This window comes from Toxotes jaculatrix, chromosome 16 (genome assembly GCF_017976425.1).
Source record: "Toxotes jaculatrix isolate fToxJac2 chromosome 16, fToxJac2.pri, whole genome shotgun sequence".
Taxonomy (NCBI): domain Eukaryota; kingdom Metazoa; phylum Chordata; class Actinopteri; family Toxotidae; genus Toxotes; species Toxotes jaculatrix.
Genome location: NC_054409.1, coordinates 11,651,602 through 11,675,669, shown reverse-complemented (window position 1 = coordinate 11,675,669; position 24,068 = coordinate 11,651,602). Strand labels below are relative to the sequence as shown.

General features: G+C 41.7%; 1 protein-coding gene across 2 annotated transcripts in view; it reads right to left on the bottom strand.

The window, feature by feature from the left end:
* Positions 1–24,068, bottom strand: part of LOC121195890 (A-kinase anchor protein 2) — a 77,535-nt gene that overhangs the window by 28,048 nt on the left and 25,419 nt on the right. Inside the window, exons 4-8 of one of the 2 annotated variants that reach the window (XM_041059597.1) lie at positions 13,229–13,343; positions 12,759–12,780; positions 11,658–11,777; positions 9,323–10,147; positions 2,344–2,429 (exon numbers count right to left, since the gene is read on the bottom strand). In XM_041059597.1, coding sequence (XP_040915531.1) covers positions 2,344–2,429; positions 9,323–10,147; positions 11,658–11,777; positions 12,759–12,780; positions 13,229–13,343 — 1,168 coding nt within the window. The remainder of the gene's footprint in view (positions 1–2,343; positions 2,430–9,322; positions 10,148–11,657; positions 11,778–12,758; positions 12,781–13,228; positions 13,344–24,068) is intronic. The other variant, XM_041059598.1, reaches the window with a different exon arrangement.

Here is a 24,068-nt window from a genome sequence, read left to right as displayed (position 1 = left end):
CTTCTTTTTCTTCTTTACGTTTTTTTTCCTTTGATGCCTTCTTCTTCTTCTTCTTCAACGGGCACCTCGCAATAAAAAACAAACAGACGTTTCTCTAGCAGCTGCCGCACAGCCGGCCGGTGGGACGTTAGCTAAAACAAACGGAGGTAACGGAACGGATGCCGGTGTGGTAATAACGGTGACTGCAGCCTCTGACTGGGATGACATTGAGCTCCCTTTACGCGCCAGCTTTTCCAACCGGCGCTTCCCCCCTCCTCCTCCTTTTCCTCCTCCTCTTCCTCTGCCCCTTCTCTCTCCTCTCTCTCTCCTCTCTCTCTCTCTTTTTTTTTCTAGGCACGCGCGCTGAATAATGCAGGGCTCGCGAGGTCCCGGGAGTCTTTTCTGTCCCGTTCCAGAGACAATCAGAGAGCGAGCCGCCAGCGCGAGCTGCAGCAGCCAAGCACAATGAAGCCGACCCGCGCGGATCAGGTTACCTCCGTACTGCCTTTCATTCATTTATTCAGCTGCTAAACAATCTAACTGCAGCCCTGCCAGCAACCCCCACCCGCCCCGGTCCGGCTTCTGAACCCCACCTCTCTGTCTCCCCACCCCTGTGTCTGTCCACCTCCAGCTCTGACCCCCCCCCCACCCCGCTCTCAAATGTGCTCAGGTGGCGTTTTCAGAGGAACAAAAGCAAACTCAGAACACTCCAGAACAGGCGACCATGGTAAGTAAGTAAACCAGTCTGCATTTACTCAAGTACCGTACTTAAGTACGGTTTAAGGTTTACTTAGGGCCACTTTGTTCAGCACCACTACACCCAGCAACCTACAAACATAAACTTTGTTCACTTTGGTCATGAGCAGTGATATAAAACCAGTGAAAACACACGCAGGCCTGTTATGTTGTCGGCCTGTGATGACGTCATCTGTGTTATCTGAAATTTCTGATTTCTAGAAATCTCTTACAAAAGCCTGTTTGGTTATCAACCTTGTGGTGTGTGGAGTTTAAATCGTAGGCCACTGTAAGGCAGGGTGTTTCCAATGAAAGACTTAAGTCATGAGAAGTGTGGGATCCACTATTCTTGGGGTGGGTCTGGCTCACACTGGGGGCTGAAAGTGAGAATATTTCGGCCTCTGCTGCTTTGGTTTTGACCATTATTTTTTTTTCAGTCTGTCTCTCATAAGCCCCTAGCTTTGTGAAAGCACAATACTAAATTTAAACTTAGAGGGAAATATTATAGTTTCTACCTCATCTTATTTCTAATTCACTGATTCAGAGTTTATGTACAGAAAATATCAATTAACAAAATCTGATGTAGTGTTGTCTGTTCATGTAATGTAATGCATCATTTAACCATGCAGTGGTGAGCTGGCCTACTTTTACTTAAATAAATCTTCTGAACACTTCTCTACTCCATAAAATGTTTGGGAAATCCTAGATCGAGATACACAAAATATTATAGTCGCCATAAACTTGGAACTCACTACAGTGAAAGAACAGATCTAGCTCCCTGTAGGAATATTAAAGTACTGTATCAAATTGATAAGCTACCATAGTGGATTAAAATGCCCAGAAGTGCAGTAAGGTCACTGTAAATGTACTGTGTAGTGCCGCAGACTCATCATATGCTCCTTTTAGAAATGATACAACAGTGGATATAAATGCCAAAGAGTACAATAAGGTCATATTAAATTTACTGAGTACCATGAATTTACAGTGGGCACCTACACACATATTATGGAAACACTGTAGTGGGACATCTGAACACAACTATGCACCTGTAGAAAGGAAACAATGCGACTGAAAGCCATTCCCTACATGCCCATAGACAACAGCCTACATGAAAGCACATCAAAACCATGTATCACAAAGATTTATCCAGTTAAGAAGAACTCCCGCTCTTAGCTTGTCCACATGCTCTTAGCACTGTGGTTGTCTTGTTCTTCCCATGATTTGTCCTTCACATCTTTTCTGAACTCTGCTTTTCGCATTAAAGTAAAAGAAAATTGGTAAGAAACCTGAAAGGAAAAACAGACCAATCTGACACACACACACACACAAACAGGAACACACGACACGTATTGTACAGACACCATTTTTCAGTGAGCTGTAGCTCAAAAAATGGGTAATGGAAATTGCAGCTTGGAAGCCTGTAATATCCTGCAAAAGGTGAACAGATAGTCCAATTTTATAACTGCATCATGAAAGGTTTCCTGGCAGACATCGCCATGGTGTACTCCCTTACTTTTTTGATGTCACAATAGTCCATATTTGTGACTTTGGGACTTTTAGTTTTGGATTTGAGTCATTGCACCCGTAGATACACGTAAAAACACAGTCACACACATACGCTTTACTCACCATGGCAGTGTGAGGATGTCTGGTTAGAATGGGAGCTTGATATCCATTTGCTGTTGTCACGGCAACCTCTGGTGTTTGGCTATAGCCTGTGATAAAACAAAATTTGAGTTATTGTTACCATTGTTTCCTTTTGTTAATCATCATCATCTTTCATAGTAATTTGTATCTGTGGGTGACCTATATGTGATTCATGGCACTGCCTTCCTTTATGGAAAACATTAATGTTCTGTCTCTATCAAGCAAAACATTGTGTGTTTTTTTTTTTTTATGAAATAAGAAAAAATAGCCTTCTCTGGCTTGTTATCTGGTGTTGAAAGGAGTTTCTATGCCCCAGCAGACTGGAATATGTAATCCTGCAAATGAAGTGAAAACAACATGAAAATCCATCTGTCTTCCATGTGCAAATCTGACACTGTGAAAAGCTAATGCTGCTAAACATGCATCAGACATGTGAATATGACCTAAATGTAAAAGTAAAAATGGTAGATTAAGCTAGTGATCCATATTTTTGCACAGCCTGCACATATGCCTTGGTGGTGGATTCTGAATCTGTAAATCTATAATTCTCCGAGTCAGTTATCATCATGCTGTCTTGTCTCTTTAATTCCAAAAGGAGCGTTTGTATGTTCATGGCACAGGCAATAAATCTTTAGTCTTCTCTGCACTCTGGCTGTATTTTAATCTTATTCTTAGCCGTTTCACTGACCCAGTTTTTCCTTGTGGAGTCAAGTTCACCTACACTCACTGCAGCTGAGGTAACAGCACTGCTGTCGGAGCGGAAAACATTGACATGAATCTGTTAGAACAGATTAGTTAGTCTACTGTAACTACTACTGCTTTTACTAGCCTCTGTCAGTACTTCAGCTACTACTACTGTTGCTGCCACAGCTCCTCCTCTTACTACTACTGCTACAACTACTCTGGCACTAACATTAGTGCCAGTTCTAATGGCATTATTAATATACTGCACCTACTTCTGTGCTGCTAAACTGTCAGTCACAGCAGGTAGCACAGATAGCAGAAGTAATGGCAGAAGGACCAGTACATGTCTGATAGTACTGGCAGTATTAGTAGCATTAGCAGTGGTAGTAGTGTATTAAACCCACTCCTAGGATGCTGGGAAAATGAGACTTGACTCCCATGTTGCATAGTATATGTCATAATTCAGGATCACTGTACATCTAATAATTCAGCTGACTTTTCTGTTGCATATTCATTTATTGCCTCAAAGAGATGTTTAATTCTTAATTCCTGCTTCAACTCTGTCCTGGTAAATCATGTGCAATCTTACCAGACCATGAAGTCATTTTATTATTCTGTTCAGATTCTGAAAACTACACTTTATCAGTACAGATGAGACTGTACAAGAAACCCATATGCTATGATGCACGCTCATAGTGAAACACGTTTTCCACCCTTGATAGCAAATTATCACCCTGTCATGTGTGTGTGTGAGTGTGTAATAATTACATCTGCAGTCATGGTTTCTGTTTAAGACGCTGCTATCATCTAAAGATAAACCAATTAGTGGTTATTATCACGGAAAACACACCCATCCTGTGTTCTGGGAGTGTGTGTGTGCGTGGCCTAAATGCAAATCCTGTTTTCACATGCTCATTGTCAAGACATCTCTAATACAGTAATTTATCACCTAGTATTATGTCATCTGGGGAAATGTGTGTCACGTCTGTGTGGCTGCCCTCCCCAGATCATGTGTGTTTTACACAGGAACAATAACACCCAGTCTTTCATCCAAGATAGGCACACATTACCAAAGGAAAGGACATAATACAACTGTTAGATTGGGATCTCTATGACTGCTTTTTAATATACATTATTTATCATGTGTGTCCTGTTCCTGAACAAAACTGTGTCCAGTTCCATTTTCTTGCAGTGTGTGTTTTAAATTTGTTTAAATCAGTGTTAGTGTTAGAGTGTTAAAGTTAGATGACTGAGCATGCAGTGACAATGCAGGTGAAGTGATTTCATGCAGTACCCACTATTGACACCAAGGGGGCGCCTCAGGGTTTCAGCAAAACAATGACTTAGGACTGTCTAGATTGATCCAACTATCTATTAATCTACCGTAGATACTATTTATCCACCTTTCTGCATGCTTTACTCCCTTCAACACCAGATGCCCCCCTACCTTCCTGTTTCCCTCGCTTACAGCCATTACCATGTTGTGGTCATGCTTACTCAGAATTTTTTGCTTTGTGTAAATTCATTAGATGCCACAGACGCAGTATATGAGTCCCTACAGGAATATTGCAGCAATATTAGAGTGATTTTTTATGAGCGTAATTTGCACTGCGTCCTCCTCACTGTACAGCCATCCTTTATTCTCGTCTTTAATATTTCCAGTAAGAGCAGGCCGATGCCTTGTGGCAGTTTACCCATTTTGACCCATAAATTAAATCATGAATTTGGATACCTGTGTATCTAAATTTATGATTTGAAATTTTAACAATAGCAATAAAAAGGATAATAGTAATTAAGAATATTTCTTGGTTTCTTTTGGCACATTTTATGCACTTCACTAATGTTTTGTTTAGCTGGTTTTCAAACTTGTATTGAATTATGCGCTATTTACATATAGTAAATATTATGAAATATTATGAATATTATGAACACACTGTGCTGCATGAGAGAAAAGTTGTGCGTCCTGACTTTGATTTGTGTGTTTGTGGTGCCAATTTGCAAAACATGACTTCCCTTTCCTTCGCAGTCACGGTGATTGATTACTTTAACCAACCATGTTTGGTTTTAATCTTGTGTTTTTTGGATGTGAAACTGAGTAAATGAACCTATGAAGCATAGCACTCTGCATACATGTAAAACCTGTCTCAGTTGGAAGTTAAACAGGTCTATAAAATATTAGGTTGAGCCTTTCTTTGCCCCTGACATCCTTTTAGTAAAGATGCATGTAAAAGCTGGTTGTGGCTATTGAAAACACTCACTTAAATTTGTGTGTAAAATGTGTGTGTGTCTCCATGTGTGTTCTTGTTAGTGGCAGTGGGTAGTATAACAGATAGGGATGCAGTAAGGATAGCTTGTGATCGTCTTTGTCAGCAGCCAATGAAAAAGTGAATGTTAGAGACAGGTGGAAAGAACAACAAGCAAGAGACAGCAGGGGGGCACTGGAGAAACTCAGCTTTATTGACCAAAGATAGAGAGAGGATACAGACATCAGAGAGAGAGAGAGAAAGAAAGAGAGAGGGAGAGAATGCAACAGAGTGAGCTGTCATAATCATAGAAAGAAGAGAAAGAGAGAGAGAAAAGTGTGAACAATAGAAAATGGCTCCTTTTTGTTTTAACAGTCCATACAACCGTGAAGGCAGGCAGACAAAGAGAAAGAGAGAGACCCCTACACAGTCAGAGGAGTACTGCAGGCGTGGCAGTGGGGCTGGTAAACTCAACAAGACTGTCATTCTCCTGCAGCTCCTGGCATTACATCAAACACACACACACACACACACACACACACACACACACACACACACACACACACACACACACACACACACACACAAAAACCCAAACAAGCAAACTGGATTGGTCAGGCTCCATGAACTTGAACTCAGCCTTACTCTTTTCCTCTTTTTTAATTTTTTTTTAGAGATTGTTATTTGAGACTGTTATTTATTATTTATTTTAGTACATACAGTAAGTGCTCCTTTGCTCATTGCACTTTATGTGTGTGCGTCACAGCTTGGGGAAACTAACTGCACTTTCCAGAATACTCTCTCTGCATAGTCAAACAATCATGCAATAAATATGTTTGAGCTTAACTGGGTCACAGAACAGGACAACATCGGTAATTGTCCTCAGCCTACGTGAACCTTCAGCCTGTTTGCTGCAAATTAGCTTAATAAGGGAAAATAACTGTGTCACACTGTGTGGAGCAGCCATCTCTGTGTTTTTTTTTTTTTTTTCATGAGATCTGTTTCGGAATAATTGAACAAAGAGAACAAACTATGTGCAAACATAGACATGGTAAAAAAAAAGGAGAGTATGAATTTAGTTGTGTTTTTCATTATTCTTCAGGTGAATGTCATCTTTTAGATGTCTTACGAACACTCCAACAAGTTTGTAGTTTGTGGCAACATCATTTAGCAGTAAGCTACAGTACCTTTGTTAAAAAAATGTAATGGATTCTTCTGGTTGTTTACCTATCTCAAACAAATTGCAAGTAAAATGAAGTCTTTCCATAATTGAATGGACACCAGAGCCTGCCCAGGGACATGCTATAGGTGAACAGTCAGCAAAAGTGTAAAATGAACATGATTTGTATTTAATGGGCTCCCGTGCAAATCCATCAGAATGGTTAATTAAGATGCTGTCTCTTCACAATGTTTCTGAGATCCTCAAATGCCTTCAAGGGCAACCCTAACACTTCCAGGAATGAGAGTAGAGTTTAGAGAAGTTGATGATGGTCAGGGTGGTGGTTGGGGTGGGTGGTTGGGGTGGATGGGATGGGGTTAATTGTGAGATTAGACACAGCAAAGCGGTGAAGTCAGAGAATGAAAATATACAAAGCTCTCGTTTGTGCACTCATACAGTTGTCATATGGCATTGTGGGATATCAGAACCATGTCTGATACCCAGTATAATCAGGATTATCTCTAGATCTCTATACAGATGTGGAAAATAAAATCGTCACTAAATAGAATATAGAGTATATTTACATTCTTTATCTACACAGGAAATCAGACCCAGGTGGGCCTGGTGGTGGCCCATCACACAGCCAGCTGGACTGACTCTCAGCAGCAGTGGCCAGTCACACTAAAGCTTGTAAGTCTGAAGGCCGACCAACAGTTGTGCACAGACAGGAAAGTTTAGAGGTGAGATTGTGCAGCTGTGCACAGAGCCATGTTAGGAAAGAACCATTCGTTGCTGGCAATGTGCTGTTTGGTGCCAAGGATTATTGTTTCTGTCTTTCATTCTTACTATTACCAGTGTTAGTACACAGTATAGATGTTAAGTGAAAAGATATCATGTTCTCTAGTCTGCAGAGCCTCTCTAACATCTTTGTGAATGCGCCAACGTCTTCTTCAATCACATATCGGGCCCACAGAACTTTATTGAGCTCACTCTTACAACAGGAACCTCTCTGTACCGTACAGTGGCAAAGTGTAGTCGCTAACTCTCCAAAAATCAATTCACCAGATGCATTTCGAGCTTCACCATCCTTTCTATTCCGTGTAACATCAAAGACACTTGAAATGAAGCAAAAATCTTTCCAGAGCATCCATTATCATTCCACAGAATGAGGGTGATTACTGCTTTTGAGAGCTTTTCTGAAAACCAGCCCAGAAAATGACCTGCAGTGTAATATACATGATGTTGTAATGACACCCAGGCCACATTATTTGTAGCACCCTTGTAAACGAGGGCCTGGCTGGTGACTGTAGCAAGAGCTGGCAGTGTTTTCAGTCTCTTTGAGTCCTAAATAGTGTAATGGATCTCTGGTGGCCTTCTGCAGCAATGAAGTGAATTTAATGGACGAAAAGATGAACAAGAATTGCACATAATCTTTGTCTAAAAGCTCATATGAGCACAGCTGTCATAGTTGTCATTTAGTAATCTGGTAGTGCTCGTTAATGTTCATTATTCACATCTCTGTGCCTGGGCTGGTATTGGTAACCCATGTTTGTTTTCATAGCTGGAAATGTGTGTTCCCTCGCTGTCAGAGTGTACTCATTAAGCTGCCGTTGGCTTCCTGTGCTCTATAGCCTTTAGACACACTGGAAAAGTTGGCTGTATAGATCGTACTGGCTGCCAAAAAGGTGTTCCACGGCTTCTTATTGGCTGCTGAGTTAGGAAGTACTAGAATAGGAGGAAATGACCTCAGCAGTGGAATAGCTGGAGTTAAGGGAGAAAACGTCAGAGAGAGAGAGAGAGAGAGAAAGAGGGAGAGAGAGAGAGAGAGAGAAAGAGGGAGAGAGTCCTGTTTCTACAAACTACAGTGTCAAAAACCTCAGTTTCCCACAGAAACAGGCGTCCCAACAACTCAATGGCCTTTTAAGTTTCAAATGAAAAGAAGATATTCAGATAACAACAGCAAACTGAAAATAAAAGCCTAATAGAAACTTCTAAATATCTCTAACCTTTGTTAGGACTACCAATGTGGAAGAGTGAAGAGGCACATAAAGAAACCAAGGCAACAAGTATCCTCCTCTCCGCCCTGGTCAGAGAGAGTCTGTATAAAGAAGAGGGGGGTTGTGGTTTGTTTGAGTTTGTAGGTTGGGTGTGGGATGTCTGTATATGTGTGTGTTAGGATATGACGGGGGAGAATCTGTTGAGCAGAGGGTTGACAGAAAGGGAAGCGGAAAGTGACTGAGTAGAGAAATTAACCAAAAAAAAACTGAGACTGCGTCTGTCTTTTTGAATGTTTTATAAAGTGGCTTTTTCAAGGCGGTGATCTGGTTGATTGTCCTTAGAGCCAAACGTACTGTTTGGTTAGACAGCATGGCCATGGGACTGATTGTCCATAAAGTCTTACTGACCACTGAGAGGAGGTTTAATTAACCTGGTTTAAGCTGCTTGATAAGAAACACCAAATTTCTCCATCTGTCTGTCTGGTTTCACCATAAATATAGCAGCACGACAACAGCTTAATTCCTGCATAATGATGTCGATTTGAATTTATGAAATATAATGTGTTGATGGAGGAGAAGGGAGGTGGGAAGGCAGAGCCTCCATGTTGACAGGGTGGGCAACGAAAGAGCAGAGATCTAGAGGTGATAATGTGACTGAGTGAAAAGTCAAAGGTCAGACAAGAGCGTGTGTGTGTGTGTGTGTTTGTGCCAGCCGATCAGAGTCCAGAGGAGGAGGAGGAAGGCAGGGCTTCTGTTAGTAACCATCCAGAGACAGAGGAGAAGAGAGGGGTGTTGTGGGTAATAATAAAAGGGTGGAAGAGGGAGAAGATTCAGTCACATGAGGATGCAGCACTCGCAGCGTTTCCTCTTGTCTGTACCTGTGGCGGGGGTGAGGCCGGGTGGGGGGGCCGTGTTGGCGTCAGGATTCGCGGGGGGCGAGGAGGCGCTGTCAGGCTCACGGCCGTCAGAAGACAGTTCCGTGCTGGCGGCCTCAGATGTGGCCGGCCGCCCGGATACGAGGTCAGCCGCTGTGCCGTCGATGACAGATAGGTCAGTGACCGTCTTCTCCCTCAGCGATTTCTCATCGTCTTCATCAATCAGAACCACCTCGGCCTTCACGGCGCCGTCAAAGCCTAGCAGCCGCCTGCTCTCGCTCATGTCGTCAACGTCCTGGTAGCCAAGGAACACCATGGTGACTGGGTGCTCTGCACTGGCTTGAGGGGGGGAGGTGATCTCGTTGCCCGGGTGGACTGAGGATCCAGGCTGGGTTGTGACAGGAGCAGATGGGGGCATCATCCCCAGCCGGGTCTCCCTCTGGAGGGTGACCTGGGCTGGCGGGCTGGAAGGGATGGATGGTGGGGCGCAGGAGGGTGGGGACAGATCATCAACATCTGCTGGGGAAACGTAGGCCTGTGGAGCAGCTGAGGTCACTGTCACCTGACCCCTCCCTCCATCTCCTCGTACGACAGGTCTGGCAGCGCGCTGGATCAGTTGGTCAACCTGCGCGGAGCTCCAACCATTCTCCATACTGGTAGTGGACACCCCCCCGGAGGAAGTGACCTCGTAGACCACTTTTTTGCCATCGTCATAAACTTTGATGCCACGCGATGCAGCATCCAATGGGCTCACGCGGTTGGCTGACAGGATGCGCTGCTCGCCGGTCTGCGGGTCATGCTGCACGTTGATCTCCATGGCAAACATTGCTGTTAGGAGGGGAAGGGAGGGAGTGAATGGGAGGAGAGACAGGGAGGAGGGAGGGGTTGATGCAGAAGGGAGAAGGGGTGAAGGAAGAGTGAAGGGTTGGGGAGGGTCCAGTGGAGGGGGTGAGGGGTGTTGGGAAGAAAAGGTGGAGGGAGTGAAGCGTGAGGACGTGGACACTTCTCTGAAAAACTGATACTTGCAGAACGAGTTTCTTTTTCAAACTGCTATTAATCAAATTAGCACAACAGAAAATGTTACCCTCACTTTATTATTGAGAAATGCAGACCACAGGTGCAGGTGAATGAACTAGAAAATAATGTCTTAGTTATAACTTAAACTCACCATGCCTGAACATACTGAGGACAAGTATAGATTGTAATTCTAGTCAGCTATGGGTATTGTTTGCTCTTAAGTTGCTTAAGATTGCTCTACACTAAAACACTTATACTACTGAACATAAAATTTTGAAAACAGACTGAATTTTCTTAAAGTTCAGTTAATCATGATCCAATCTGTAAAAGTGTTTTTTTATTACCCAAGAACTGAAAGGTGAAGTGTTAGTTTTGTTCTTACACACATCTTTTGATGTGAAATCATTAACTTCCTGCACATTAGTCATAAGTACAACTGTCTAACTGCCCCAAAAGCTGAGCTTTTATTTTTGTAGAGCTGTTCCCCAGTGCAAAGTCAGCAGCACTAAATACAAAGAAACAAAGATAGTGAACTATACACATGCCTTTTACTATCAAAGCTTTTTGATTTTTCTTTCAACAAATAAGAACAAGTGTTCAGGTGTTTATGTAACTAAGAATAAAGACTAGAACACAAATATCTAGAGTAAAATTATTACTAATCCTAAACCCATTAACACCAAAATTATAATGAATAATAATAAAGAGAATGCAGCAATACAGCTTAGTAGTAGAATGTACTAGCATGCTATAGTAAAAGTAGCATAAAATAAAAACAAAAAGATATATTCATCTCATTATGGAGGCTAAAAGTAGTTAATACTAATAATACTGATTTCACTACACATCATTAATGATACTGCTACTTCCTAAACTATTACTTTAAGTGAAGCTTTAATTGAAGAAGTACTAATACTTATTAATAGTAATTGCAATACTGATACTAATACCAGTAAATCTATGTCCATTTTCTGAAAATAAATAAATATATAAATTGATTAATGATTTTTAATTTTACAACATAAATTGTGATTTGATCAAAAGTTATTACTAACGTGAACTTCAAGACAGTGGACAATGATCCCTGTGCCTCATGTCCATGTGCTTTCAGTACACAGTGGTTCAGTATATGTCATGCTAACTGTGTAACTGAATTTGTGCAAACGTGTGCGTATCTGTGCCTGTCCGCTCTCCACGTGCGTGTGCGTTTGTCCTGGTTATAATCCCACTTGGCTGCAGCCCAAAACCTTCCCGTCCTCCCTTCCTCCCTCCCTCCCTCCCTCTCTCTTCTCTGCCCTCCCTCACCCTCCCTCTGTCTTACCAGGTCTTGGTATGGCGTGCTCTCCAGAGGCAGGTGTCCGGGGATGCGTGGCCAGGACAAGGTGGTCGGGATCGGGGTCCGTGCAATCCGAGAGGGGGGTGGACATGCAGCAGGTGGCATCTAGTGAGCAGGAGCACAGGAGGGGAAATGACACATGGTCAGAGGGACGTTAGAGGCCGAGTGGGAGAGACACACACACACACTCTAACATCAGCTACATGCTGATACAGACACACGCACGCTGGGTACGCACACATACACACACCTCAGTCATGTGTAACCACACCCTGACACAAAAAACACACACACACACACATATAGCCCAGCCCCCCAACAGAGAAACTAACCACACCCCTGAGTAACCCTGCCCACCCCTATTCCACGTACACACAAAACCACACACATACACACACACGCGCGCGCCCCATCCAACTCTCCTCATCTCTATTTCTGTGTCCAGGCAACTCTAGCACCCCTGAGGTTCAGTGCTTATGCAGCAGAAGTGTGTGTGTGTGTGTGTGTGTGTGTGTGTGTGCGTGTGCGTGTGTGTTTGTGTATTTGTTACTGCTTTGTGTGTCTGCTGTGTGTGTGTGGTGTCAGGAACAAAGCTTTAGGGGCTTACAGGGCTTTTTGGTGAATAGGGGGGGATAAAGCCAGCGACTGCAGGCTGCAGAGTCATGGCCTTGTGTGTGTGTGAGCTTCAATAGTCTCACTGAGCCGGGGTTGGTGTGTGTATGAGTGCGTTTCAGTGCATGTGTGTGTTTGTGTGCAGGTATATGTATGTCTATGTGTGTGTTTGTGGGCATGGCTGAGTGTGTGTTTGGGGGTTCAGGAGCATGCTCTGGCCTGCATCTCTCCTGCCTCAGCAAGACTATTATACACACACACACCACACACACACATACACACACACACACACACACACACACACAGGGAGAGAGAGAGAAATAGAGCGACAGAGGGACCCCACTGCTAGGAAACAACAATAACTCAGGGGTGGACACCGTCCCAGTGCGATGTGCATTTTTAGTGTGTGCTTGTGTGTGTGTGTGTGTGTGTGTGTGCATGCATGCATGTGTCTGCGTGTGTCATGGCTCATACCTCCGTCCTGGGTCATCAGACTCTGAAAGAGAGACAGGAGAAAATCCATATGAGACATAGTGGAGTGCAGCATTTAGCATCTGCAGCACTATGAGTGTCGAGTTAAGTTTAAATTGTTTTACAAAGCAATTAAAACTTAACAGCTGTGTTTTATAAACACAAAGCCACCTATTCTCATTTATACCTAGCACACTTGTGTTTTTAATTAGCAGCAAGAGATCTATACAAGGCTCAGTGTCATTTTCACTGCTTTTTATTTGCTCCAACTAATATAGAAGAAGTATAAATAAACATTAAACTCATATAGATTACGAGAACTGAAAATCTCCTGTAGAGGATGGCTGGGCTGATATATAGCAGAAATGTCAGTACCAATTAGTTAAAGCAGAGTGATTTCAGTATAAGCATACTTCATTCAAAGAAAGCAGTTTGTAACTGTCCAAGGTTCTGTGTAGTTCATGTTCATATACCTTCTGCAGGTCTTCTATCGAGCGCTCTGTCTCTTTCAGCCGTTCTCGTAGAACCTGCTCTTTGGCTGAGATCTGAGACTCTTCACTTTCAAGTGCACCGATTTCAGACTCCAGCCTGTAAACACAAAAGAGTAGGAGAGAACACCCTCTCTGTCAGGACATTGGAAAAGTGGCAGAATCAAGAAGATTGTTTCCCTATACAGTAAATAGTCCTCTGTGGTTTTTGATAACACAACTTGAAGGTAAACTTTAAGGGATCAACTCGTACCCAAACCAGATGAAAGGGCAAAAATCCGTTTGTGTGAGGGGGCAGGTTTCGAGATTGCATCCCTATAAGATTTAACCACATTTAGACTTATTAGAAACATCTACGGTTAGCTACTCTGAAAACCTCTTGTTATTTATTTACGTAAAAATACACATGAATGTAACTGGATGTGCAACAATGCATGTCCTCCATACATGTTTCTGCTTTAGGATGTTGCTTGCAGAAACAGGAACATTTACGTATATATGTCATCTGGTTAAAATATGCCTCAGGCTACCTCGTTCAGGCCATGAGATTTAAATCCATTCTCACTGCCTCTTGGGTGTATTTACAACAGCCTCTTCAAGTGTATAATTCTGATCTGGATACAATCCAGATGCTCTAAACTTAAAAGGACCAGACATAGATGGGGGGGATCATGGACAACCATCTAACCAGGAACATGAGCATGTAGTGTAGTAGTTTATTGAGCACCACAGTTTAATAGTGTCCAGAATAATGAGTGAGCTGTGTTTAATGCAAATTACCAAAGAGAAATAGAACAATTCTTTAGGTTTTTCAGTGCCCCTCCAAAGTGATTTGTAGAACTGTCTTCTAAGGTTATGAAAAGGAGTGATGTTGCAGTGATGTTATATTGTCTTGCTACCTCTGTCCTTGCCACTAAGAGAAACACACAACAAATTCCATCCTTTTTTTTTCCTGTTGGGGACAGTCTCAGTACATCAGAACCAGACCCAAAACTGTACCCCAAAATAGACCTGTGTACACACACAAGATCACACACATTCATGCTCATGAGGACATTTAAGAGATGGATGTAACAACAATACTAGGAAGCAGTCAGGGAGGGGGACCAGGGTTGCTTCCTCACTGACTGCCAGTGCTCACAACACTAGAATACGTTCCCCTGGGACACAAAGAATTTGTGCGTCAGTGTGTGTGAACATGTGTGTATAAAAGAAATTATGGTTCATGACAATGCTGTAAACAGTGGGTCTTCCCACAGTGATCAGCTTGAAGAAGCAGCAGTACACACTGTCCTATCTTATCTGAACCCCTTTAGAGAAATATGAATGCACAGGTTTTAAGTATGAATGGACCCAGTTCAACCGTCAACTGTGAGGATTTTCCAAAATATCAACAGTAATCTGGTTTTTGTATTTGTTGGTGCAGATCGCTGATGTTTAACTAAACAAATCCACACAGTTCACACTCGTCACATCACCATCTGCCAGTGTTTCTGCTAACGTTCATCTTCAGCAGCGTGATGTTTGGATGTTATACAGCTACCTCAACACTCTACTGTGGCATTAGAAATACATGTTTTCAAAGCTTTAATAACTATGATGACCAAGTACCCGTCTTCATTGATATGAATGTTCTCAGGCATCTTAGCCAAATGGAAAATTTTATGTATGCACATTACAGTAGAAGTTGTGTATTGGATTGTGTTGGCTGTGAGGTTAGGCTTCAGTTATGCTCCCTTGTGGATGTGTATGTGGACAGCTGTGGACTCCACAGACGCACTGGTTCTTCTTATATACTACTTTCTAGTCTGCTTGGAGTCCTCGCATCAACTGTGTGTGCCCTTGTAGTGTAGTATTGGTCACAGTTTGTCATACAGAACCACACAGAACCTTGCGTACACCCTCAGATGACACTAGCGGACCCTTGTGTACTCGTGGATACCCCTAGTTCTTTGGTGTGCCATAAGAAGTAAAGCTTTTATTTGCTATATCTGTCACTGTTTGTCTTTGCTGAATGTAATCACACAGTACTTACACGTGAAAGATTGTTTACATCGGAAAATTTGAACAAAAGCACGAGGCTGGTAAGCCATTGTTTGGATCAGAATAATTGCCACAGTTCAGGGTCGTTCAGTGTTATTTGAAATCAGACGATTCAAGGGTCTTCGTATTCAAAACAACAGTTTTTTCTACAGCATGACTGTAACAAATATAGCAACATGCTGGACAGCTATTGTAAAACCACTGTCCATTCTGAACACAGCCAGCACCTTATCAGAGTGTATTGTCCATTATAATGTGGCATATCAAGTTCATGTTGGACTGGAACTTGATAGCAACTCAACTGCTTAATGAAAAAATATTATGTAGCAAAAATACATTATGTAGCATACTATAGGTGGCATTAAGCAGGTGAAAGTCAACCTGAAGGCAACCATGATTCTTATACTGTTTACACTTACACTTTCAGCAATCTAGTTTGACTAACTTTTCTTTTTCTTTCTTTTTATCTGAGTTTATTTTGTGATCTAGGTGTAATGACTATAGTTAGAGAAGGCTATTTATAAATACAGTAATGCTGGAATGTACACCTAAATTTAACTCTAACCTTGTTGGTATGAGAAACAATTACCCAACCTTGGATTGAGCTGCAAGGACTGCACCACAATGTGCAATCAGTTTATCTAAGTGGACTACTTGAAATTTATTTGTAGACCACTCTAGACATGAGATAAATTTAAATGTCCCTGTAAACAAAAAAACAAAGGAGGAAGAAATGTCAGGACAGAGTGGGAGGCGTAGGAAGCGGAGGATGGGTGAGAGGAATGGGTAGAGCCAAGTGATCATTGGCATTTATGATTTCAGTGATTGCATTCAAACCAGTACTATTGTATGTTAAATATTCTACATGTATTCTGTATAGCCCATGGATGGGTAGATAGATGGAAGTAATATTTTCAGGGAAACACTTTTATAGCTCACTTATACAGAAATTTTGCAGCAAGATTAGACAGCTTTTTGCTTCTGTGCTCTGTTTACTATCATAACTGTAATCTGCTGAGCACACAGTATCCACTAACTGTTCTGTAATCTGAATGCTGGCCCTCTAACATTGTCCACTGCCAACCCTGTTTGTATCATGTTTTATATGCTGCATGTCCTTCTCCTCCTCTTCTGTATTCCCAATTGTCCTATCTTCCTCCTTTTCCTCCTTTCACCCAGCCCGGCCATCGGCAGGAGGGTCACCCATATGAGCCAGGTTCTGCTCAAGGTTTTTTCTTACCACTGTCGCCTTAAGTGCTTGCTCTGGGGTCAGGCTCTGGATCTCAGCCATCAGCAAACTGTTTGGACAGTGCTAACGTCTGATGGAACTGACAGCTGGACAGTCCATGATGGAAGAAGCAACTGTAGCTTACTAGCTGGGTTGCATCATCCACTTTTATTTAAACTCCCCTGTTGTAGTATAAACTGCTCCACAAGGGATGAATGGACTGCTAACACACAAACAGTGTTTGTCTGTTACTGTGCCCGTGGGGTTGTAGATTAAAGATTCCTCAGTCGTGTCTTGTTTTACCTTCATCTATGTCTTTTCTAAGCACAGCAGATCTGTACCCCGTTACCTCTCATGTGTCTAACTCTTCTCTGCTCCTCCCTGTCTCATTTCCTTTTTTTCCCTTTCTGGTGGGAAATGGATTTTACTTGTGCTTCCTGTGAGCTGCATGGGGTCTTGCCCTAATGGAAAAGATGCAAGATTTGTGACCAAAGGAGGATGCGGGTATTTCGTCCTGCTCCATTATTCCTTTAGGTTCTGTATTGTGAGTAGCATCTTATGGAGAAAATGTTGGACGGGATATAACATCATGTTAGCATCTATTGGTCATAAATCCTTATCAGCTGCTTATAATACTAGAACAAAGTGTGTTATCATAGAATATGACCTGTCACTGTTAATGAAAGGAAGGAAGGAACCAAAGTGTGGAAGGAAAATAGTTGAACATCCAGTCCAATCCAGGAGTCCTGAAGAATCTACAACCTAAAACTTATTCAAAACCTTTCAACAAATCCAGTACATCAAAAGCTTTGTAAAACTTAAAAAGGTAGTATTTCCTAAAGGACTAATACACTGGATTAGATTAAGTGTGTCTTTGATTGTGCCAATCCTGTTGTGGTGTTGAGAAAGGATGAACATAGGGGTCATGCTTGTGTCTGGCACCCTCTAGTGATCGAGCCTGAAACATGACCAAACCGTGATCACAGAAAGAGAAGAGGTAACACGATGCAACTGCTTTTTAGATGCCCCTGAAACTTTTAGAGCATGCCTCAAGTTCACTGGAAGTAGTTCATTATTTAAATACTAGAACATACAATATAAATAGCGTATATCTGAACAGGTGTGCAGATTGAAAATATACATCAAAGAGTCTAGAATTGCAAAATTATCTAATAATAAACCTTATATTTCCTCAGTTGCTGGTTTTCCTTATTACAGAATACAGATATGTGGCTTTTGGATGTGTATATTATGTGTGTGCGATGAGGCCATGACCTCACGCTGTCCCTCCCTCCTCTCACGTTTTTTTTTCTTCGCCTTTTCTTTTACTTCCACGTCTGACTGTGTTACTATCTCTGTGGCAATCCTGAAAGAGACCAGTGATGTCACTGTCCCACCCTTGTCAACCAGCCGCAGGACTGTTGCCATGGATACAGCTGGGTGGGCAGCAACTGCTTTCCACATCATACAAGAGGAGGAAGAGCAGACATCTGGTTTTATATGTGATGTGTGTGTGTGTGTGTGTGTGTGTGTGTGTGTGTGTGTGTGTGTGTGTGTGTGTGTGTGTGAACATGTGCAATGTGCATGTGCAAACAGTCTGTCAGAGATACATAGACGGACAAAAGCAATGACAGACTGGGGGTATAAAGAAGGAAGAAGGTCTAACCACACCGTAAAGAAGAGTGTGTATTTATACATTTTACTGCATGTGTGTGTTATGTGTGATTTTAGCAAAGCTGCTTTCTAGGTATAGTTCTTCTCCTGAATCTTTTCTCGTACATGTACCAAACCAAGAGCTGTTCCGAGGATGAAATAATCTACAATTGAGACATATTTAGACTAGTGCACGTTTTTGTTGTTCTGTGTTTCTTCACATTCAGTTTGAAATAACATTACTACATGAAAAGGACTGGTGCAAGATGCCCTAATTGGGTTCAGAAGTAATTAGACGCTTGACTGCAGCATGTGTGTTCGACAGCTGTGCATCATTTCAAAGTCAGTTAACACCAAGTCACTCAACATGTGGCTGAGAGTTGCCATTTAGACTGTGGTGAAGTTGTCTGTCAATGTAAGGAGTAAAAAGGTGACCAAACAAGTGAAGAGGATATATAATGACACTCAAAAGAAACAAAATGTGTCAGTGAGATATCAAAGGGAGTTGGGTACTTTGTAAAAAAGCAGGTGTCTACAGGAAAACTAGAAAATGGCAAACAACCTGAGACTCGTGCTTCTCTCACACAAAACACAATGTTTTACACCACATTAACAAATGGACAAATGTCCCTAATTGTCCTCTAATACACAAAGTTCAGAGGTTTACATGCATTCATAGAGCTTTCCGCTTCTTCCTGTTTCTGTACTGACTGTTGATCTGTTTTCCAGATCACAAACCGGACGTGAAGAGTGACATTTGGCATGAAAACAGATAAGGAGCACCTGCTGTTGCAGTGACAAAGGCCAGGTGAGTACGTAAAGTGAAACCTTTTAGCCCATGTTAATTTCCCAAATGACATTCACATCACTCAGAGGAGACGTAGGCTTAGTGTACATCATCCACCCCAGTTCCCTTGACTGTCTTATATTTGGCCTTTGTATATCCAGCTCACGTAGTCAGATATAGTAGCTGTAGCTCATTCAGTTCTGTGTTCCTTCCTACTTTTGTCATGAGTGATTAACCGTCCTTCACACACAGAACTAAAGATACATGTGTATATTTTTATCTGTCCTAGATCTTTCTCTGTCCCATTGTTTACAGTTTACACAAATGCAAATTACAGGTTGTGCTGTGGGCAACATGACAAGGCCAGATACTAACCTATACACCCAAAGCTCTCCATTAGACGTGATGGTAGTAGTTACATCAAAAATATTTTGTAATCCATAATTTACTTAAGATCAGAAAAGCCTTAATCAAATAGTAGTGCAGTATTCCATTTAGAAGTGTCGTGGAGTCAAACTACAAATCTACAAATCACAGCAAAGTAGCACTTTGCTGTGTTTCATCACTGCTATTATGTGCACTTATGCAGCTAAGCTAGCACTTTAACTGTGCAGCTACCTATTATAATGTCCTACTGTGTTTTCTCTTACCTCCACACAGTGAAGGGACTGGTGTTAATTACACTTTCAGTGGGTATAAATAATAATATCCCAGTTTCTGACTGATAGAAGGTAGACGTCTTTGAGTCCCAGCTCTGTCCTTGAGATGTAGGACTGAGCTGGCGTCTTGATGACGTCAACCAACAGTCGTAAACCTGAAGACATTCAGTTCACACGATGATATGAAACCGAGAAAACCAGCTCTGTCACCAGCTGTCACCACATATGGTGTTTTTATTTGATTAAACGACTGGAACAACTGATTAAAACTGTTTGATGATTCATGTACGACAATCGATTAATCAGTTGACCAACAAATTGCTTCAACTCAACATATACAAATTTATGTTTACCAATAATATCGCACAATATGTTGCTCCATTATTTATTTAGATGCAAACTAAATACAGTCTCATAGTATAATATAATTCAGTTTGATGTCTTTGTATTTTATGCTTTAGTCAACATTCTCATTTAAACTGACTTTAACCGAGAGGCACAGCTTAACAGGCTTAGCTTAGAGGACTTTAAAATCACCGCAAAAGGAGGGTATACAGATAAAAGCCAGATCATAAACACTCCGGTGTCCCTAAGGAATGATGAGACATTTGTGTTTTGTTTAAGCGAATGGCCGTGACGGAGTACAGTACATCTTCATTCCTCTGTATACACAACCTGTTTTGCCTGAAAAGATGTTGTTTTGACATGAAGATAGATACCAAATGTTTTTTGGGGTTTTTTTTTTTGGAAACATGAATCAAGCACCTCAATTTCTTGTAAACTAAGACTTTGGTTTGGAGCTAAAAAGAAAGAGGAGGCTGTGTTTGATCTGTTAGTTTTATATACAGTAAATGTCCAACATGACACATGGTTGTGTCGTGCTCTGAAATCCAGTCTATCCTAACATGGTGTCTTGGTCTGAATATGAAGTCTGGGACTAATCTTGAACTCTGAAGCAGTTTAGTTGTCTACACCTTGTTTTCATTGCACTTGCATTTGGCTCAAGCTAAAATAGTTTCTGAAATGTTAATGAGCTCAGAAACAAGGACGGGCTCTGGTGCACAGCTGAACCACAGTGAAATGAACTGAACTGCATCACACTTTTCTGCTCAGTTAAATACTATGTGCTCTCATACTGCCACTGCGAAGCAAAAGACAAAATATTCTTAGAGCGTTATGTAACACGATACAGGGCACTTCAACGGGCTTGTTGCAATAAGTATAGTTTGCTGTAGTCAGACTTCCTGCTGGACTTCATGTATCCTACAGACTCCATTTCTCTCTATAATTAAGAGGTTTTTCTGGTCTGGTAATTGATTGATAGTTAGCTGAGATCGGATGAAAGGTTATTGATCCCCTGTGGAGAAATGGGGTCACTGCAGTAGCAGCACTCAAGGGAAATTAAGAATAATAGTCTTAGCACACACATAAACAGGAAAACAGAAAATAGATCAGTTTGTGATCCTGTAACTATATGCTGCTAACAAAGTTAAAAGACTAGTGTGACATTTTGCCACTCTCTTTGTCTTTGCAGGAAATATGACACATGAAAATTGGAGATGGAAAAAAAAGTTTGCCTGTTTCAAGTCTGTCTCAAGGTAAGACAGGAAGTTACTGGCCAAGAGACACACACACACCCACCAAATTAAACCGCAGAATCCCCTTGTTATGCTAAGCTAAGCTAACCTCCTGTTACATGTATAGATTTAGAGCTGCTTACAGTTCTACTGCTATAATTAAAGCTTGACTGGGGGAAACTACATGTGAAATACATGTGTTATATGTTTAAGATGAACAAATACATAAAGAGGTAAAGCACACAGCTTTGTAAATGCATCATCTTATCTTGCTGCAGTGGCCTACTTTATATCACTGCTGCAAAACAGCCAAACTCCCTCAACTTGCATGCTTTAAATGACCCTAAACATTCTGATTCCTGGATAAACTGAATAAAAATTCTTCAAATCTCTTCTCTACCGACTTAAAACTTGTCCTGAAGCTGTAGATGTGGCGGGAAGCGCTGTACAAAAAAAAAAAAAAAACCCACACTGCTCCCCTACAGTGATGGCGACATGTGCGCGGAGTTGTCTGTTACAACATGAAACAAGCAATGATCCAAAAGTAGCAAAGTGTGGGTACGGGTCGGGTCACTGCCACATTGTGCTGCTGTATCCCTCTCTCTCTCTGTTTACTTAGCCTGTCCATGTAATGATAGGGATATCTGTAAAACTACCACTGCTGCCGCCACACTCTCTCATTCAGTCTCCTTCTGTCTCCAGGCTCTGCAAAGTTAGCATCTCCTCCTGCACACAATGGCTGCTATTTCTTGATCGCTCTGTGCGTTCCTCTAAGTTGGCTTGCAACAGGGAGAACTAGTACACAAACTACCTCTATTTCTGCTGCCTGTCTCTCTTTTTTTCCCTTTTTCTCTGTCTGTGCTCTCCGGGCTCAATGACCTTAGGTATGTGTATGAAATAGCCTGCACAAAGATTGCACTGTGCCACCCCCCCCCCCCCCCCCAACTTTATGTGATTTCCAGTTTAAGGCCAGCAGCAAGCAGCACTCACAATGCCACACAAAGACACTGCTGTTGTCCTTATGTCTTTGTTCTTTGTTTTTTACAATGTGTTTTCCATTAGGTTTGCATAATTGAATGGATAATATGAAGGGACTCCTGCTATTTCTTGCTTTTTTTCTTTTTTCTTCATACATTTAAAGCAAAGTTGCACCAGATTTGTTCATTTCATCGACAAATACTCCTGTTCCTCCTCTTTCAGTCTCTCCTGTTTATGTGTTTTTCAGTGCATGAAATGATACGAGCGTCCATAAAAGAGCTGCAGCTTTGTCTCTGTCACTTTCTGTCATTAAAGTGTCCACTAGTGCATGTGTTATTAGTCTAACAGCTATAAAAGTGGGATGGACAAGACGTCTGGGCCTCTGTGCCTCTAGTCACAGGACAGTGGAGTCTGTTTCAGTAATGTTTATAGGAGGAGGAAGGTGTAGTTTTCAAGGAAATCCAGGTTTTATACATGATTATGGCTTTACACACACTCCCTTTCACACACACGCAGATAATGCAGAGTCCACATTTGTCTCAACTGTTCGCCTCTGTCCCTATCAGTAGTGGAAAGACTCCAGTTGCCTGGGTTATGGGATATTCTGGGATGTTGTCCCACAGAGTGTAAATATAGATGCCACACCCTCTGCCTGCAATGCACAGACACACACACATACACGGGCGTGTGCTGCCTATCAGTGTCCTGTCTTGTCCAAAACATCTAAATAGAAATATTTCCCACCTTCACAGCATGTGATTGACAGTTTTTAAAAGTTTTTCATAGACCTTTTTTCCCCTTCCCAATGTTGATATTTTAAGTAATTTAATAAAATAATTTTATGGCTTTTCAGATTTTAGGATTTGTGTGACTGAAGGCACTCCTTAGACTCCCACACATGTGCTCTGTGGCTTTATTTTACCCACTGGAGGCGACTGTTTCCCCGAAAGCCTCAAGAATTAAATCCCAGACAGCTGAGCTCCTCTTAAAGCAATTTTCAGCTCACATCTGAGACCCTGGTTCACATTAGTAATTGCCTGAAAAACATTGCTCCTTCTTATGTATAAACTTGCAAGAAAAATGCCAGGTTATCTGATCCTTGTGAAACGTCAGGTCGGTGGAGACAGAAGGAGTTCAGGATATGAAATGAACCCTGGAGTGAGTGAGTGTGGTTGCTTTCCAAGATGATGACTCATGTATATGTTACCAGAATTTTAGCATAAATTGGAAGAAGGTTATTGCTTTTGTGTGTCTAAAAGAAAAACAAGGGACAGTTGTATCACAAAGCATCCACCAACTAATAGATTTAAACCAAAACATTTAGGATTTTTCTGACCCGCTGATGGTGATTTTGATACTAACTGTACTTATGCAAACTGATCCTTTAACTTTGGGAACTGAGTTTTGAACATACAGAATTAATTCAGATAGTTCACAGTTGTCTAGTGGAATTCTGTCCATATATTAAAGCAGCATGACTTTGACTCCCATCTCAAACTGCTTTGGATTTGGCTACTCTCCAAAGCCTTCTGTGTAAGACAAAAAAAAGTGAAACCAGACCATAAACAAATGACGGCATACCACAGTAAAGAGTTATCTTTGTGGTTTCGTTGCTTTTGTAACTAATTAAAACCGCAAACTGCACTATCTCCTCTTTGAAACAGACTATCAGACAACAGGTCTATTCAAGAGCAGCTTGAATGAAGCGATTCACACGGAGCAGCTCCACAATCCCAACTGTACTTTGGTCTATAATGCTCACTCTTTGACCATTCACTGCTGTTCTGTTTATACCGGAGCGAATGTTATCCTGACATTCATCGTGATGTTGATGTTATTTCAGGGCTGGTGATAAGTTACAGTAGCTGCTGCCTAACACAGTGTCTTTCACGCAGTGGTT